At 30.6% G+C, this 18,632-nt stretch overlaps 2 protein-coding genes across 3 annotated transcripts; one reads left to right on the forward strand and one right to left on the reverse strand.

Annotated features, from left to right (window-relative positions):
* Positions 1-519: 519 nt before the first annotated feature.
* On the forward strand, positions 520-6,411 carry LOC109801876 (RNA-binding KH domain-containing protein). 2 transcript variants are annotated; one of them, XM_020363025.3, is made up of 8 exons: positions 520-637; positions 1,068-1,701; positions 1,999-2,430; positions 2,540-2,797; positions 2,898-3,164; positions 3,281-3,345; positions 5,846-5,913; positions 6,082-6,411. In XM_020363025.3, the coding sequence occupies exons 2-7, from the start codon at positions 1,132-1,134 to the stop codon at positions 5,892-5,894; spliced, it is 1,641 nt and encodes a 546-aa protein (XP_020218614.1). In that variant the 5' UTR covers positions 520-637; positions 1,068-1,131; the 3' UTR covers positions 5,895-5,913; positions 6,082-6,411. The 2 variants fall into 2 exon arrangements, with proteins under 2 accessions (XP_020218614.1, XP_020218615.1); XM_020363026.3 differs by lacking the exon at positions 520-637 and adding an exon at positions 753-891.
* Positions 6,412-13,733: 7,322 nt separating this feature from the next.
* Positions 13,734-14,339, reverse strand: LOC109802701 (uncharacterized). Its single transcript, XM_029272022.2, has one exon. It carries the CDS (start codon positions 14,146-14,148, stop codon positions 13,987-13,989), a length of 162 nt encoding a protein of 53 aa, XP_029127855.2. The 5' UTR covers positions 14,149-14,339; the 3' UTR covers positions 13,734-13,986.
* Between the last annotated feature and the right edge of the window lie 4,293 nt (positions 14,340-18,632).

Genomic DNA, 18,632 nt, shown 5'->3' on the forward strand with positions numbered 1-18,632 from the left:
TCGAATCAATTAAAAATCAATTTTTAATCAACTCGATGAGACCGGTCAATTCAATTCAATTTTCAAAACACCGACATATAAATAAATGCTAGTCATAAATGTAAACACACTTAAACATATAATGGAGTTTGAATTTAATTTAATTATATTTATTTTAAAGAATAATACATTATCTCTTAAATATGCTTAATAAAATAATGAAAATAAAAGTAAAAATAAAATGCTATTTTAACTTTTATAAAATGAATAAATTTTCATTTTAATTTTATAAATTTTTCTTTGATTTTTATTTTTCTAAAATTTGGAATCACATATAATTGCAACATCCCGATTCGGATTATACTATGCAGATTTTTATAAAATTTTGATTATTCTAATAACATAGTTTTAGATACTAAAAATAGAAATTTTAATTTTTAGATGAAAAATAATTTTTTTTAATAAGAATTAAAATCAAAACCACTAATACTATTAAAAAGATATTTAAGTGAAAGATAAAATACATAAAATATTCTGAAATCTCTCTCTCTCTCTCTATATATATAAAAATAAACCCAAACAACCTAAAGTATACTCATAGAGCATAGCATCTTCTCAAACGACGGCTTTCCTTCTGCCTTCTTTCCAAACCCACCATGTAAGCATCGCATCTTCTCTCATCAGATCCCATCACCTTTTAATTTTTTGTTTGATTTTTTTTTTTTTCCTTTTTAACAAATTTAATCTCATCCCATTAAACTTTTCATTCTGAATTCTCAATCCGATTGCCTCTTGATTTGGGAATTTACTCAAAATAATAACCAAGGCCGAACCCTAAACGTTGACTTTTTTGCCTAATTTCCACCTGTAGTTCATGCTCATAGAATGGATCTGAATTTTCTGTCGCAATATGTGAGTTTATGTTGGCATATCCTTCAATATTTGTTAATCTTTTTAAGAATTCACCCCCAAATTTTATCCTTTGAGCGTCTTGGTTAGTTTATAGTTTTTGTTTAATTTCTTGAATATTATCATAGTTTAGATTGTTTGTGTTGTTATTTAAGATTCTGGGTGTATGCCTTTTGCAGAATATCTAGCTTCTCGTGGAAACTCTTAATTTGATTTAGAAGTTGGTATCGAGAATTTGCTGTGATGGGTGGTCAAAGGTATGGTAAGCGTCCCCACTCTCAATCTAACCATGATAATGGGCCAAATAAAAGGAGGAATCAAGGTGATGAGAAAGAGCAGTTTGTGATTGATCCGGAGGATACTGTGTTTCGTTATGTTTGCCCCGGTCGAAAGATTGGCAGTGTTATTGGCAGGGGAGGTGAGATTGTTAAGCAACTGAGGGTGGAGACTAAGTCCAAGGTTAGAATTGGTGAGACTGTGCCAGGGTGTGAAGAGCGCGTGGTTACTATTTATAGTTCCAGTGATGAGACTAATGCTGTTGAGGGTGGCGACAATTATGTGTCGCCGGCTCAGGATGCTCTGTTTAAGGTGCATGACAGGTTGGTTGCTGATGACTTGCACGGCGATCAGGATGATGATGGAGGTCACCAAGTAACTGCTAAACTGCTGGTGCCGTCTGATCAGATAGGTTGTGTTATTGGAAAAGGTGGGCAGATAGTTCAGAACATACGTAGTGAAACAGGAGCTCAGATTCGAATACTTAAGGATGAGCATTTACCTTTGTGTGCCTTGAGCTCTGATGAGCTTGTGCAGGTAAACTGGATTAGATTTTGTTTGAATTGCATTCATTTTCTGAGCCTTTTCAGTTTTTACTTATTTGTTTATTTTTTATATTTATCAGTTAACTGTTTATCAAGGAAGTAAATAAATTGCCATCTGGCTGGCTTTATTTATTCCAAACATCGTAATTTGTAATACAGTAGTTTTGATTGACCAGTTTTATACCTGAATTTTCTTTGTCATGTGAATTTCTTGATACTGTTGAATCTGGTTGAAATTGTTGTAAATATTTGCTTATAATGTGTTTTCTATTGGTTTTTGAAACTTTAGATTACTGGGAATGCTGCCGTTGTGAAAAGGGCTCTGTACCAAATTGCATCTCGACTTCATGATAACCCTTCACGAACTCAACATCTTCTTACTTCTGTTGTTCCTGGTGTATATCCTGCTGGTGGTTCACTCATTGGTCCAACTGGAGGAGCTCCACTTGTGGGGATAGCTCCTCATGTTGGTGCTTATGGGGGATATAAAGGTAACACTGGTGACTGGCCGCCACGGTCCATGTACTCAACTCCAAGGGATGAGGCATCTTCAAAGGAATTTTCAGTTCGTTTGGTTTGCCCAGCAGGAAACATTGGAGGTGTGATAGGAAAAGGTGGTATGATAATAAATCAAATTAGGCAGGATTCTGGTGCAGCCATCAAAGTTGATAGTTCAACAACAGAAGGAGATGAATGCTTAATAACCATTTCAACAAAAGAGGTGAAATTTTGATCACCCATTGGCCTATTTTTTCTGCTTTATAAATGTATTTTTATTGGTGTGCTTTGTGCTGTGCATTTTATGATATTTATAAATTGTGCTAATGCAGTTCTTTGAAGAGACTTTCTCTCCAACAATAGAAGCTGCTGTGCGTCTGCAACCTCGATGCAGTGAGAAGGTTGAAAGAGATTCAGGAATAATCTCTTTCACTACCCGTCTGCTGGTATCAACCTCACGAATTGGTTGTCTTATTGGTAAAGGGGGATCTATCATAACTGAGATGAGGAGACTTACAAAAGCTAACATTCGCATTATTTCGAAGGAAAATCTTCCAAAGATTGCTTCTGAAGATGATGAAATGGTGCAGGTAAGGGTACTTTCATACTTTGGTCTACTAATATTGTCTTTGATGAAAGCCCTAACATTTCTGTGCTATAACATTGGCTCCCCAACCCCCTACTTATTAGATTTCAGGAGACCTTGATGTTGCCAAAGATGCTCTAGTGCATGTACTTACACGGTTGAGAGCAAACCTTTTTGATAGGGAGGGTGCTCTCTCTGCATTCCTTCCAGTTCTGCCATATCTCCCTGTTTCAGCAGATGGATCAGATGGCCTAAACTATGATGGTAGAGATGGTAAAAAACATGGACGTGGACATTCATATTCAAGTGGATATGGAGGCTCAAGTGATTTAGCAGCTGGTGACATTTATGGAAGCTATGGTGGTTCACAGGTACTTCTAGCTAGTCAGACATGAGTTTACGATAATATTTACATATTCCTGAGTTCTTCAAGTTCTTAAACTGTTTTTTTGTTCCATGTTTGTAATATTGTTTCATACATCTGTAGCTTGGAAGCGGTGGTGCTTATGGAGCTTATGGAAGTTATTCTTTGGGACGGCCTAGTACGGCTGGGTAATAAATCTTTCCTGATGAACTTCTTGCATGGGTTTTATTTATCTTTTATTTCATCCTTGTAATTTTAATCTTAGATGAATATAATTTATCAGCTTTAAGATGAACTAATACTGCTCTTTGTTGAATCTTTGATTCTGCTCTAATCTATTTTAAGGACTGAATGATTGGGTTCTACTATCAACCCTGTTTGAAACTTGTGTTATGGAAGCTTCTAATAACTTTACAGTAATGTAGATTTGATTTGTGCCTGTTTATTAGTGCATTTATTTAAAAAAAAATTAGAAATTAATTATTCCCCCTTTTATTTTTTGGTGCTTGTTTCCAGTCCACAAATTATATTCTATTGTTTGGTACTTAGCATTTTTTTCTTACAGAAAATGCTTAGTGTACCAATCTACAGAAACTAATATCTACTCCATCGTTACAATTTGCTAGACCTGTCAATTTAGCCCAGCACAGCCCCTTTTGCCTTGACCCATATTGGTGAGGGCCAAAAACGTCCACAAAGTCCAGTGGGTTAGGGCTCCTTAAAATTTTTACAAAACTTATTTATTATTAAAAAGTTAGCCTAACTCACTCCATGGGCTAACTAGCCAACTTGTATTTTTTAGTTTTAAAATAAATCACTAAACCAAGATAAATCTATTTTAAATACAATTAATATTATATCCAATATTTCAAGTAAACTTTGATAGCATTCTGATACGGATATTGTAGATGACATGCTTTATGACATCAAAAACTCAATTGAAATCATGCGGAGGTACTCACAACAAGTATCACATGATGACACAATCGATGGGAACAAGTGTCACAAAAGGAGAAAACTTCTAATAAGTTGGGTATTGTCATGAGAACACCGAGTAACAAGTTAAAAAACATGCAAAGAAATTGTATTAATTAAACTCTGTTTGGTTAGATTACATAGACTTGCCCTATATTTAGGCAAAGGTGGAATTCTCTAGAACCTAAATAAACCTAGCATTAAATACTGTGGATCTGTCAAAGATTTGGTGTTGTTGCTACAAAAGAAATATGGAAAGCATAATGTATTCCTTATTGTGGGATTGAGATTATGTGTATTTCTCAATCTCAAATAATTACTAAATTGTGTTAGGAATGAAAATTAAACTAATAGTTTATAAATTACATATTGCTTTGATAGAAAAGTAATATTTACTTCAAAATCATGTTCAAATACAATATAAGTGTAATTTTAATGAATATTATTTATAAATAAAATTCAATTTATACTCTTTAATTTTTCTTAAAACAATATTTTAATTTCTAACTTTGTATTAAAAAATATTAATTAAAAAGTTAATCCCACCATATTATATTTAGAATAAAGTTATCTTTCATATAACGTACAATCTTTTAGATAAATGAGAAAAACTATGAATTAAAACTATCAAATACATAGATTAGTCGGTAGGAGTTATTCATCTTAACCAGTAATTTTGAATCGGTCTCAAGTCAAATAAGGTTCAGTCCAAAGATGCACAGAGCCCAAAATACAAGACAAATCTTCTTTTTTTGTTTCTTGATAAGGAATTAGAAGACAAATTTAATGACTGTTAAGTCCTATCCTAACTTCCTTATTAAGTGGGTTGTGTGGATTGAGGCTTTTAACCCGCCTTATTAAGTGGGCAATTATAGTGGGTCATATGGGTTAGCTCATGGGCGTAGTGTCAAATTGATAGCTTTACAATTTGCAAAATTATAGAGGAGGGGGCTATATTATGAGAGGATTTATCAGCCTTTTAAAATATTTAAAAGTTAAATATCCTCTTGGAAAACATCCTTACCTTGAAACAGTGTTTTAAAAAATGACTTGGACCACTTGGTTGAATCTATTGAACTGGAAACGGTGGGCTGGGTGGTCCAGCCTCTTATTCGACCAGATATGCCATCAACCCAGTGTGACTTAGCTGGTTTTTTTGGATGAACCATTGAACAGGTGAGCTACAACTTGGACCAGTTTATTTATTTGTTTTTTTGACGTTTGAAATTCCCATGTTTGGGTTGTCCCTTCTGCTGCTGTGCACGTGTCCCAACACCACCCTTGCATTTTCCCATATCTTTCTTGCTTAGAATGAAAGATTTTTTGGGTGAGGTAGGATTCGAACTCAAGTGGCTTTGGATCTTTAAAATCTTATTAGTAACCTCTGAACCAACATAATTGATACATATATGACTTAAAAAATTATTATAGTATATCTTTAATTTAAAATTATATATTTAATTTCATATCAATACGTGTGATTCAATTAGTGATTCACTAATCTAATACCTTGATCAAGTCAATCACCATTCATGATTTTAAACCACTGCTTTGAAATATTTTCTTGACTGCCGATTTCCAGTGTCAAAAGTTACTTTACATTCCTAGTTTCTTAATTCTTTCCTTTCTGCCTTGCGAATAGGCCACTCTTATGATATTTTATTTTGAGTATTCCTGAATTCATCAATTCTGATATTTAGTACATTTTTCCAGGTTGTCAAGTCAGGGTGGTGTTTCTAGGAGGAGAAACCATGCTTATTAAACTCAATGGGTCTTGGCAGGTAGAATGCAATTTTCACAAATGCATTTATCTTTTATCTGACAACTTCTTATAATTTAGAACAGTGCCGTTAGTATATAAGAGATTGATATCTTAACCTGACCGATGCCCGTTTAGAATTCTGATGCTCTTGTTTTCCCTTTGTTCCCTTTCCTTACCACCCAAACAGCTGAGATCTATGAAGCCCGCAGCCTGCCTACTGCCTAAACCTGAAGACCTGATGAACCAGGGTTTGACAAACTTATGGCCCACCCTGACGCATCTACCTAGAGGACCAAACTTATGTGGAGACTATTGATATTGGCCATGTCCATTTTACCTTAATTCCCAAGCTTGATTACTTGTGCTCCCAAGAACCTATAAAACTGGCTTGCCTTTGCTTCTGTTTTTATTATTCTGGTTCATTTATCTTTAGAACTGAAAAACACCATGTAGAATTGATCATCCAGCACTTGTATACTATTTATTTTGGGTTTAATTTTCTCATAGTTCACTGTCACATGCAGTATGAGCTTTTGTGGTTATTTGAATTCCATGTTTATTCCTCTAAGTTGACCTTATATACATCAAAATTTGGTGGAGTTTTGGTGTCGTATTTATTGCAGGTACCACTGTTTATCTGTAATATATCATCATGAGCAGGTAAAGCTGTGTTGCATTATTTGATTCTGAAAATTCATACATATGGATATTGTTGAGTACCTTACATGACTACATCTTTCAGTTTAAAGCTATGAAAGCTGTTCTTAGTTATGTTAACTGAATTACTGAAACTCAGTTAAAAAATAACTTGTTTGAGGAAAGGAATGCAATGGAAGACATGTATGGTTTATGGTGATTCAGAAATAGAGAATCTGCTTGATGAATTTTGTTTTGAGGATAAGTTGTGAAAGCTTGAAGGCACTCCAGCAGAAGTGATAGTGATGATGGTAGTGGTCATGGTCAAGGTTGTCAATCTCGAGAGTTTACGTAATCTCGTAGAGGTTTCGTAAACTCGTATCGTAAATTCAAATCGTAAACTTGTAAGAGTTTACTTAATATAAAAAATGTTAAAATATTATTTATAAATAACATAATAACTAACATTTTAACTTCATATTAAAGTAAAATAGTAAAAATTACAATAATAAAGTAACAAATTTTAGCGGCAAATACATAATTTTGCACAAGACACAACTCACAAGTTCTTAAAAATAAAATGATAGTAAATAAAAAACTAAAAGAAGACTAATATCTTCAAATCAAGTTTAAAAAAATATTAACTATTATATGTATAATATATTTCTGGACTAGATTAAAAAAAATGGGACACGAGAGAAAATACACAGAACAAGGAAGGGAAAGGGGAAAGAAAGAACCTTCACTACAAAGAATGAGCAACCCTAGTGCAAAGAGAATGCGAAGGAGAGAACCTGGGCTCACGACTTGGAGGAGAAAACTAGAATGCATAGTGCGAAGGAGAAAATCAGCATGCATGACATAGAGGTATGGCAAGATTACTTGAGATTACCCGGAATTACTCAAAATGGCCAACCAATCTTGTAACGAGTTTACGAGTTATCACTCGAGATTGATAACCATGGCCATGGTAGTCTGAAGTTAAAATAGAAGATTTATTAAATTTTTTTTTAAAGAAAACACAAACAACTAAAGTGTGTTTTCAATTTTCTGCTCTAAACAGATTACGAGAAAAAATGTTTTGAAAACTAATAGGTAAAAGAAATAGACACCCAAACAGATTCTGTGTTTAGTTTTTGAAAATAAAAATTCCCCAAAAACAGTATTCAGACAAGCCATCCCTTGCACGTTTCTTTTCTCATTAGCCAATATGACATGCTTGGATACTCCAGTTATTAATGCTGTGCATGGCTTTTGTTTGAGCTTAATTAGCATTCAGCTGCATTGAATCATTTTTGTTTTTATTTTTATCTCTGATGCTTGGTTGAAATTATATTGGACTACTGCTATTTACACAAAAGTTGGCATAGAAAAAGAAGATATTTGCTGTTAGGCCATTGGGTCACCTGCAGTCACCGAGTCTTCTGATATGCTGTCAGTGATCCAATGGCCATTGTGAAGTTGTGCCGTGATCTGAATTTCTTTTGGAGGTTTGGTGTCTTTCATTTTTCCAGGTAGTTGGTTAAGATAGCATTATGCTACTGCTTTCAGTACTTTGATGATGCCTGGAGATATTTTGGATGAATTGGAATTCGGTGGCTAATGTGATAGATTTTATATATTTTTGTTTTCACTATTTGTAATTTGAGCCGAAATGCACATTGATATGTTTTATTCAACTCATTTGGTATGCCCTATTAGGTATACCAATTTTTTGTTGGGATCCGGTGACGATTCCCTCCTGATTGATGCGAAAACATCACTACTAAATTTGCTTTTCAGATTTTGTTTTCAGTTCAGTAGTTTTATTATTTCTTTGACTGGAAGTTTGCTATATTACATTGATGAGCAAAAGTGTACTAAGTAAATTTTGCAGACTGCATTGCGATATTTTAAATATGGCACAAGGCTTTGTGACTGTTCGTCTATACGGCTTGGGGCCCCATTTTGAATTAAATTGTTTTTATTGGTGCAGTGTTGATCTTGGTCAGTATAATTATTTCTTTCTTAAAGTTGAATAAAATCGTGATTGTCATGGTTTTTAGTTGGAATAGAATGGAGTGGACGGAAGGCAGTTTCATGATTTTTCTTCTTTCGTTCAATCTTTAGGAAAGGAGCATTCATCTAATTTTAGTCCCTCCAGTACGCGGGAATTTGGAGGGGGAAGAAGAGGTGTAAACCATTTTTAATAGTGTTTAAAATATCTTTTAAGTTTTTAAATTTAAAATTATAAAGATATAAAAGGATATTGATTTTTAATTTTTTTTTCCTTTTATGAAGCAAACAAGAAAAAAATTATCTCCTCTTATTTGGGTTCCTCAATCAAATAAAATTTCTGACTCTTCCCTTCCATTAAAATTCATTTCTTTCTTGTAACCGAACAAATCCTAAAAGGTATTTGGTACGCGTGTAGAGTATAATGTGTTTCATTCTCTTTGTTTTCACATTATAATAGTCAAGTCATGACGGATTTGGCTTGTTTAAAATGTGGTGTTGATTTGATGCATGTAAATTTCAATTATCGGTGGGTATTTTTTTTTCTCTTCACATTATAATAGTCAAATCATGAAATAACTATGATTCTGCAAAATACTGGCATTCATAACTAGTAACTTAAATCGTCATTCATTCTTTGAATGGTCCTGACCAAAAATAAAAGTATGATTGGTAAAAGCAATAATGAGGTTGTCTCTCTGTCCTAATGAATGTTTCTTTTGATATCTTAAACTATGGACCGAATGACGAAAGTTAACAAGGGAAAGAGAAATGAATTTACTTCAAGTTTCAACATTTAAATATTACCGATGATCCTCGTTACCCTAGAGAGAGACAACTACGCTAGCTAGATTATTTCATTACTGCGTACAACTTTTATGTGCTGTCGTTAGTTAAAAGTTAACTGATTTTTCTGCAAAGTGGAAAGGAAAAAAGCTCGAATGACATGCTTACTAACTGATATGTTCGTTAATATTTATGGTAAACATAATTTCGCCAACTTTGTTATTAAGAAATGGTGAATTCTCTAAAGGACCAGTAATGCAAGTAGTATCATAGATATAATAGTAAAATAGTAAATAGGTGAAATATTTAATCGATAAATTTTTTGTGACTAAGATTTTGAAAATGTAGACTAGTCTTTTTATTTTTTTGAGGGTTTTGTTTTTTCTAATTCTCAGTCTTTGCAAAGGACAAAGAATAAGAAGAAGGCCAAGACTGTGTCGTTGCCTTAACAACCTTAATGGGTGAATATACCAAGAAAGCCGGTGGTGAGAATGGTTTAGGGAATGCAATCGTTAGGCGGGATGGCGGTAGAGACGTCGAACTTGTCATAATTTCAGGGAATAGGCTTCCTTGTGTACGCGCCACTTGTTTAAGTCTCAAAATTACCCATAATATATCAGCATCTGATGTATCAAAAAATCTTAGCATTTTATTTAGAAATATAATTAGTATTCTGTTAAACGTGGAGCAATTTTGATTGTGTGAAGTTTAATTTAAGAGCATTCCACTGAAAGAATGGGAGCGACGTGAATTTTTGGTATATGTTTCATGGATTCAAAAAAATTAGTTATCGAGAAAATGGATAATAGTTTGTATAAATAACATGAATAAAAGAAAAAAAGATTAGTAAAAACTGCTGGAGAACCTGAGTTTCTAAATTTGAGGACAGGGATTCCTATGCTTTTTTGAAGGTAAAATTCACACATATGCCAGAACATTTAGGCCGTACATGTTTGGGCCAAATGTAGTAAATAGATACACCTAACACAATGTGCAAAACTCTTTTCAACTTAATTAATAGTACAAGTTCAAGTAGCTGCTGTTCATTGAACAAAGTTTAGTTGATCTCCTGTGATATCGTTTACCAAAATATTATCTCTGGTTAGATAAATTTATCTAGAAATATTTATTAAAAAAATAAAAATAAACTTCTACATAAGTTAAAAATTATAATAAGTTAAAAATAAGAATTTAGAGAAATTAATAGAAAAAAGTTTTACAAGCTAACTTATTAAAAAAAAAATTTAAAATTTTCTTATTTTTATCTCATAAAAATATTTTCAAAAAAAAAAAATGAACTGAAAAGGTCTATGTTTCTTGAGTATGTGACAAGAGGTTTAATTCTCAGGTATAGAACAGTATTTTTAGGAGATATAAGTCCTTTAAGAGGATTTTAAGAAATTAGTTTCTCTCCTAGTCAAGATTGGTTTACCAAAAACAAGGTCTTAATGTTCTCTTAAATGACCAATAGAGGGATGATCTGAGCAGAAGCTACACAAAACTAGGGTTGAAGGGTGGGGATGCATCTAATAAAGTTGTCATCACATTCCTTGGTTTTTTCACCCCATGCAAAGTCACATCTAGCAATAAGAATCCTCCAGAATACTCATCTTTTCCTTATTTTCCTTTAGATAAAGGACAGCAATAGGACAGTTATAGAGCTTCCCCCTCTGCAGGAATGCTAGGGCTATTAATGCTTTGAGCTGGCATGCCATGTCATGTGGCATCTTAAGCAATTTCTTTATATTCTCATCACACCCTTTCTGTGATTCAAAACCCCATTCGTCTGTTTCCTGCCAAGAAAGGCCTTCAAGTCCAATAGCCTTCTTCTTCTCTACCAGTTAGAGTCATGCATGCTTTGTTTGTTTCTTTTGTCAAATAGAAGGGTCTTTTCTCCTCATTCTAGAAGCAAATGTTGTCTTCCTCATTTGGGGGAAAAAAGATATTAATCCAACAGTCTTTTAGGGCAGTGATGCATGGCTCCATGTTGATTGTTACACTAACTTGATTAATTGTCTACCTTGTTTTCTGCAGGAATATTGATACATTCATGAGCATATTTGTGCTTATGCTTATTCAAATAATATATTCATCTAATGTCTTGCATGTGGGAAAGAGGTCATTTAATGCAGCCAAGGATGACTTGCCGGCAACCTTCTTTGGCATTGTGAAGACCAAATCATCATTTTGTGTTCCGAGAGAATTTCTATGGTACCTGAAGAATTTAAGGATTTTGGTATTTTGTTTAATAATCCTTTTTTTTATTTATTTGTTTTTATTTTTATTTTTTATTTTATAATTTTATTAACTTTACCTTTTTTTTATGAATATAATTTACAAAGTGTTATAAATTGACTTCTTTTCATCTAGCATGTTAATTTTACTTTTAGTCTCTATAATTAAAAATGTTTTATTTTAAATCCAGACATACAATTTTTGTATCATTTTATTTAATGTTATTGTATAAACTTTAAATTTTAGTTCAGTGGAAATGGATGCCAGAAATTTAAAGAGACAAAATATATATGTATACAAATTAAAATAAAATATTTTTAACAATAGGAATTAAAAAATAAGATTTATTAAATTACATAGATCAAAGAATAATTAAATATATCTCAGTATTTTTACTGAGTAAGTCTCTTTGACTTCCTCTCTGATTTAACTATTGACCTAAAAGTTTACGGTACCAACTTCTTTTTAGATTTTTCTAGTTATTATACCATAGAAACTCTCATGTTCCAATGCTCATATTATGCATAAGTCATATGTAACTAGTTGTCCGGCAAGTCGTCTCTGGCTACATAAAGGCCTCCTTCTCTCATGCTAGATTTTTTGATGATATAGCCATGCACATTATTGGACATAACCAATGTGAGAGCACAAGTGCTAGCTGAAAACAATATGTAGCATAACAATGAGGAATGTGCATAAACTATGGTGCAGCTAGGAACTCAATTAATTAAGGGTGACTGATCGGTTGCTTTGGTTTAACTTGATGGGTTTTGCAGGTATCAAGATTCAATTGGTGCATGTCAAATTTCCCTCAGCTTGTGCATCAATGCTTCAAGAGGCTAATGTAGTTCTGACTTATTGTTGCTTCAAATCTTAAAAATCAGCTTAGTGTAATTATGGGATATCTATTTTTTCTCTTGAGAAAATTTAGCTCACTTGTATTTGGATTTTTCTTTAGGGGTCATGTTGTGACACTATGTATTAAGGATATTGTATATACATAGCAAGGAAAAGAAACTTTTTCTAGTTCCCTCTGCAATGTTTTGTTCTAGATGTTAGTTAACTTGGCTCTAAATGAATGAACGTTTCTTCAATTATAGGTCTTCACATTTCCCTTGTGGTAATAGCCATAGTTATATGTAAGCTCTTGGAAATTGAACTATTCTTGTGATGTTTTAATAAGTTTCCATCCACCATTTTTCATTGTTTCTCTTTTGCTGCGCTATAAAATTATTAGGCATATTAATTTCATCTTAAGGCATGATCAAGATCTGAATACAATTGCAAAGAACAACCTCTATGGTTTTGTGCCACAACCAAAAGTCCACGACTACAAGGCGTTTGCATACCCTTAAAACTTGAGAACAAATAATAATCAGGAAAATTGAACTAGCTTATAATTATTCACTTACAAAACATGTTTTTTCATATACACCTAACATAGATAAGAAATTGAACTTTGACAAAATTCTAAGAAACAAAGTTTTATCTATAAATTATGTCACATTTTACTGGCGTAGTATCGGTTATACCATACATAATTTGAATTCAACCGTTGTTATGTATTGAATCGAGGTATGGTTCCCTCAAAGTCATTAAGGAAACACTTCTATTTTTAGAAGTGAAATCAGGCTTCACAACCATACACTTCATACAGTTATGACCACACATAAATTTAATGTAAACTGTTTGGACATGGCATTCTTGAGTTGTAATCAATGCTATCACATGGAGAAAGGTTAAAACTAATTATTTTTTGGGGACATTCTCAAACTTATTTTCCCTTTTCATTTTTCTTGCAAAACGAAAGAATAATATTTTTATGGGTCCTACCTTAAGAAAAATCAATAGTTTTTTGTTACTAGAAATCATAGTGGGTTGTATTGAAAATCTAGGTACACAGACATGTGAGTAACACTTTTCTAGAAAATTTTCTACTTTTAATTACTTAAGTATAAGGTCCTAACATTTTCTTTTTTAATTTTTTCTCCCAAATTTTACTTTGTACTGCAAAATACTTCCCTAGCCTAATCTTCTTGGATTTGGAGTCTGTATGCCGAAACAAAGAATTAATTAACTACATACATATAAATGGGCTGTAACCATGATAAAACAGAATAAAAAAAATGTTATATTTTCTGAATTCTAATGGGCTTTTAGTAGTGTTTGACCAGCTGCAGCACTCAATTTCTAATAAAAGGCTATATAATACAATTCTCAACATACATATTTGAGGACAAAATTTATAGAAAGAAACCTGTATTGTTGCTCAGAAATTACATTACTTGCCAATATAAAAGAAAGAAATATCTATTGCTGCTAAGAAATTACAATACTTTTCCTTCAACCCTTCATAGACTAAGACTTAATTTTGCAATCAAAATATGGATAAAAATTAAGACTAGAAAAAGTTCTCAAATTAAAGAAATTGAAGAAAGGATTAGAAAGATATGAGACCTTCTCCCACAAGCAAGCCCAACATGAGGACAATAAGGCCAAGTGTGATGCATTGATTTGGTGATATGAAGGTTTGTGAGTAAGAAAATAAGGTGAGTGCAGCACCTATTGTTCCAATCAGAAGAGCCATCATGTTCTGCTTCATTTTCTTTTAGTCACTGATGATGATATCTTCTCTTGATCTGAAATGGAAAATACCTCTCTTTGTCAAGTTTTTGATGGTTGCCGGAGTTTAATTTGCTAGCTTATCACCAATCTTGGAATCTTTATATTAGTCTTTGTAGCAAGTCAACGCTTGAATGGTGTAATGGTAGTTAATAAAGTATAGTTAATAGATTGATCATTGATCCATTGGGGAATAAAATATACCCAAAACAAAATCAAGGGCATAAATTAGGTGGATTTTAGAGTGACGATCAAATATATTACTATTATAGAGGGGACCTAGCTAGGGGTTTCTCACAAAACGAAAAGAATAAGCAAGCACAAAAGGAAATAGAAACGCATATGGAATGGGTTATTTATTTAATTTCTTCCTGGATTTTTCTTTTCTAGACATTGATGTGAATGTATCAAATCATTTATAAGATCAAATACTTAAAATATAAAGTTATTGATCATTACTATTCACAAATTACATTTTTATAACTTAATTTTCTAAGATATTGAGTGACCCAACTCCGTTATCTAGAGCTATATATATATATGTTATCAAGTTGATCTTAACTTTTTTAGAAAGTTAAGACAATTATGTCCATATTTTATGTTAACCTTAAGAGTTAATTATACTATTTACTATTTTAATTTAAAAATACTAAAACCACAGCATTTCAAAATAAATTTGACAGTTTGACCTTTATTCATTAATTTGACATTTACTTACTAATTTGATCATAATTTGATTTAGGAAACAATTTTTATGAAGATTACAAAACCTAGTTCTACCATTTAAATCTGCTTGAAAGACTTACAATTTATGCATGTTTTCACGTATAAAATATAAGGTTCATCTTTTAACTCATATAACTTGATCATTTCTTAACATTTTTATGTGATTCTTGAGTCTAAACTGTAGCCCCAAATTAAATGTCCACTTTCTAACCCAACAATTAAAACTCAATTTTATTAATCACACATAGAGAAATCATATAAATACCAAAGTATATTCATACCAGAATTTTCAAAATAAGGCACCATTCACATCCAAACTCTTTTCTCCCAATCCAGTTGGTAAAAATATAGATTAAAGTTTAATGTTACTCTATTATACCATCAATTACTCAAATACAACATCAATTTCACATTCTAATTATATACCTCTATTAACTACTCACATAATAATCATTTAGGGTTCCCATGGGAACCCATAGATAATTCAAACTTCACAATTACATGTTTAATCATGGAATTGAAGGCAAATACAACTATATAATATCAAATAGAATAATAAGGAATAATATGAAAGACAAAAAAATACATAACGTAATCAATTGGAAAAATCCCCTTCATATAATATAAGCAATAAAGAAGAAATTAGGGGCCAATTACCCACTAATTATTTCTCGCAATTATAAAATCAATTCAATCAAGAATATATCTTTGAAATAATAGATAAATAAACTATTATCTTAAAATATCTTTCAAAATATATTATTACCCTAATTAATTATTTCTCACTATTTTAAAAATAAGTAAATAATAACTATTATTATTTCAAAATATCACTCAAAATATAATACTAGTCTACTTAATCAATTCAAAATCTTATATATAAATACATAAGATAATATTTCTTCAAATAAATAATTTTAAAATATTTATTTTCTTTTAAATACATAAGATAATATCTCTTTGAATAATGTAATTTCAAAATATTTATTTTTCTTATCTATAAAACCTCTAAAATAATCAAAACTATAATATCTAATCAAAATACATTAAATAAAATATAATTACATCTCTATAACAAATTATTTTATAAATCTTTCTTTAGTTAATAAAAATAATCATAGTCATTTAAAAAAATCTTTAAGATAATTATAAAACTTATTTATTTAATTAGAATATTATTTTAATAATTTTAGAAAACTTGGAATATTACAATTAATAAAAGTATTTTAATCCTAATCCATTAGGAGATAAATTATAGGTTCCTTAATAAAAATCTCAATTTCTCTGTGAAGTAAATTAAGCAACCACTATTAAGATTGAAAATTTAAAAATATTAACTAATAATTCCTATCATATTCATAATAATAAGTGTTATTATTGTTATTCTCCAAATTGTAACTTTGAAAGGGTTTCTCAACCTTAATTTATTTTATGGGATCATGAAATAAGCAATCCAACCAAGAACAAACATTAAGAGGAAAACAAATAATTGAATAAAAATTTTATTAAATAAAAACTCAAGAAATCACATGAATTAAGAGTTAGCTTCGTCAAATCCCAATAAAAAAAATGAATTAGCCTATCATGGCTTATGGAACCGCACAATGGGAAAGGAAGAAGATCCTAAAAGACTCTGAATTTCATTTCTCACTTTGCTCTCTCAAATCTACCTTCTATGTTCTGTGTACAAATGTACTTTGTTTTTGCATTGAGATCCTTCTAATGATGCTTGCGACATTAGTTCTCCCGAATAGTCAGGAGTGGCTCCCTTAAATGACACTTGTGGTTGTTTTTAGTGGTGTTTCGATATTTGCTCTCTCAAGCAGCCAAAGTGACTCTTAAAAGTGAATAGAGGTTCACTTTTAGTGATTATGTTACCCTCATTTAAGTGAAGGAACTTAATGCTTCATGAGTTTGTCTCAATTTTGCCTTTCATTTGATATATTTATTGTTACTAAATAAATAAAATTTATATATTATTATTTTTATAATATTACTGATAAATTATATTAATAATAATATTAATATATTTATAGATAAACTAATAATTTGATAAATATAACTTATTATATATTAACACACTTTTACAAAAATATAAGTATAATAATTAGAAATACATATCTTATATATCTAATATATTTATATTTTTGTAAAAGTATATTAATATATATTAAGTTATATTTTTCAAATTATTAGTTTACCTATAAATATACTAAAAATATTATTGATATTAATTTATCAATAATGTTAAAATATTAATATATACATTTTATTTATTTAATAATAATAAATATATATTATTTGATATATTAACAAAAATTATAATATATGTTAACTTAGATAAGCAAACAATTGTATAATTTTAAAATATTATATATATATATATATATATATATATATTAAAATTTTAAAATTATTAAATTTTTAATGAGAATTAAGCCTAAAATAAATTAATCTAATTTTTTAATACTTATTTATAAGAAATATGATTCAAAAGCATAAACATTATATATGTTCAATAATTATCTAAATTATTATATATATATATATATATATATATGGTTTAGGGTTTAGGGTTTAGGGTTTAGGGTTTAGGGTTTAGGGTTTAGGGTTTAGGGTTTAGGGTTTAGGGTTTAGGGTTTAGGGTTTAGGGTTTAGGGTTTAGGGTTTAGGGTTTTCATATCCCCGTAAGTTACTCTAAGGTTTTGAGCAACCTGAGACTTCGAACTAGGTAACACATTCATATAATTACATTAAACTAAAAAAATTATATAAACTTATAAACAATATATTTCAAATATTTTTTCAAAAAAAATTGTTGAACTCTTTCGATATTTGTTTTTATCATTGTAAATAAACATAAATAAGTGTTAGGATACAAACAAGTCTCACATTGATAAAATAAGATAAGAAATAACAATTTATATAGCATAAACAGACTTCAATGATTGAGAGGCTTTTTGGGTGATGACTAAAAACAAAACCGTGAGGGCTTAGGCCCAAAGGAGACAACATCTCATCATTGTGAAATGTGTTTGTGTAATAACCTTATAAAAATAACACCTTCATTAAATATCTCCCTCAGACAAATACCATAAAAATAACCCCAACAGAACTTGCGGCTTCCGAGAGATCTAAAGCTTTTAGGAATGCCTCCATTTGTAAAAAGTTTGTTTCTGCTTCCATCTCCAAGTTTGGACTTTAGAGATATTAGTTTTGTTGCGTTCTTTGAAGAGTTCTTGATCATAAGTTGTAACACCCAATTTATATATATATATATATATATATATATATATATATATATATATATATATATAATATATATTTTTCTTATGTGATATTATCACAATTATATCATTAATAATATTTTTTTATAAGAACGAAGAAGATTTTGTGAATTTATTACATTAAATATAGTTCTAAAAATATTTATAAATATGTACTATTTTATACATTTTTCATTTCTTCAACCTCTATTACAATAATTACATTAATAGTGAAAACAAATTTACAATTTGACTAGTATGGTTGGTAGAAAGAAAAATATATGAATGTAATCATATGTCTTCAAAATGTAACGGAGTTGGAAACAATATCCACATCCTAATTCAATCCAAGGAAGACAGCAGTAATAACAACTGTAAAGTGTCCTGGAATCGTAGGTAGATCCGTCTATTTTGTAATATATTTAATTTGAAAAATAAAGAAAAGTGAGGAGTGAAAACAATATGCAATAAA

Source organism: Cajanus cajan, chromosome 2, assembly GCF_000230855.2.
Source record: "Cajanus cajan strain Asha chromosome 2, NIPB_CcT2T_4, whole genome shotgun sequence".
Lineage (NCBI taxonomy): Eukaryota > Viridiplantae > Streptophyta > Magnoliopsida > Fabales > Fabaceae > Cajanus > Cajanus cajan.

Coding starts and splice junctions, on each gene's coding strand:
- LOC109802701 (XM_029272022.2), bottom strand. CDS start 14,148: ATGAAGCAGAACATGATGGCTCTTCTGATTGGAACAATAGGTGCTGCA.
- LOC109801876 (XM_020363025.3), top strand. CDS start 1,132: ATGGGTGGTCAAAGGTATGGTAAGCGTCCCCACTCTCAATCTAACCAT. Junction 2,431..2,539: donor TAACCATTTCAACAAAAGAG/GTGAAATTTTGA, acceptor GTGCTAATGCAG/TTCTTTGAAGAGACTTTCTC. Junction 3,165..3,280: donor GAAGCTATGGTGGTTCACAG/GTACTTCTAGCT, acceptor ATACATCTGTAG/CTTGGAAGCGGTGGTGCTTA.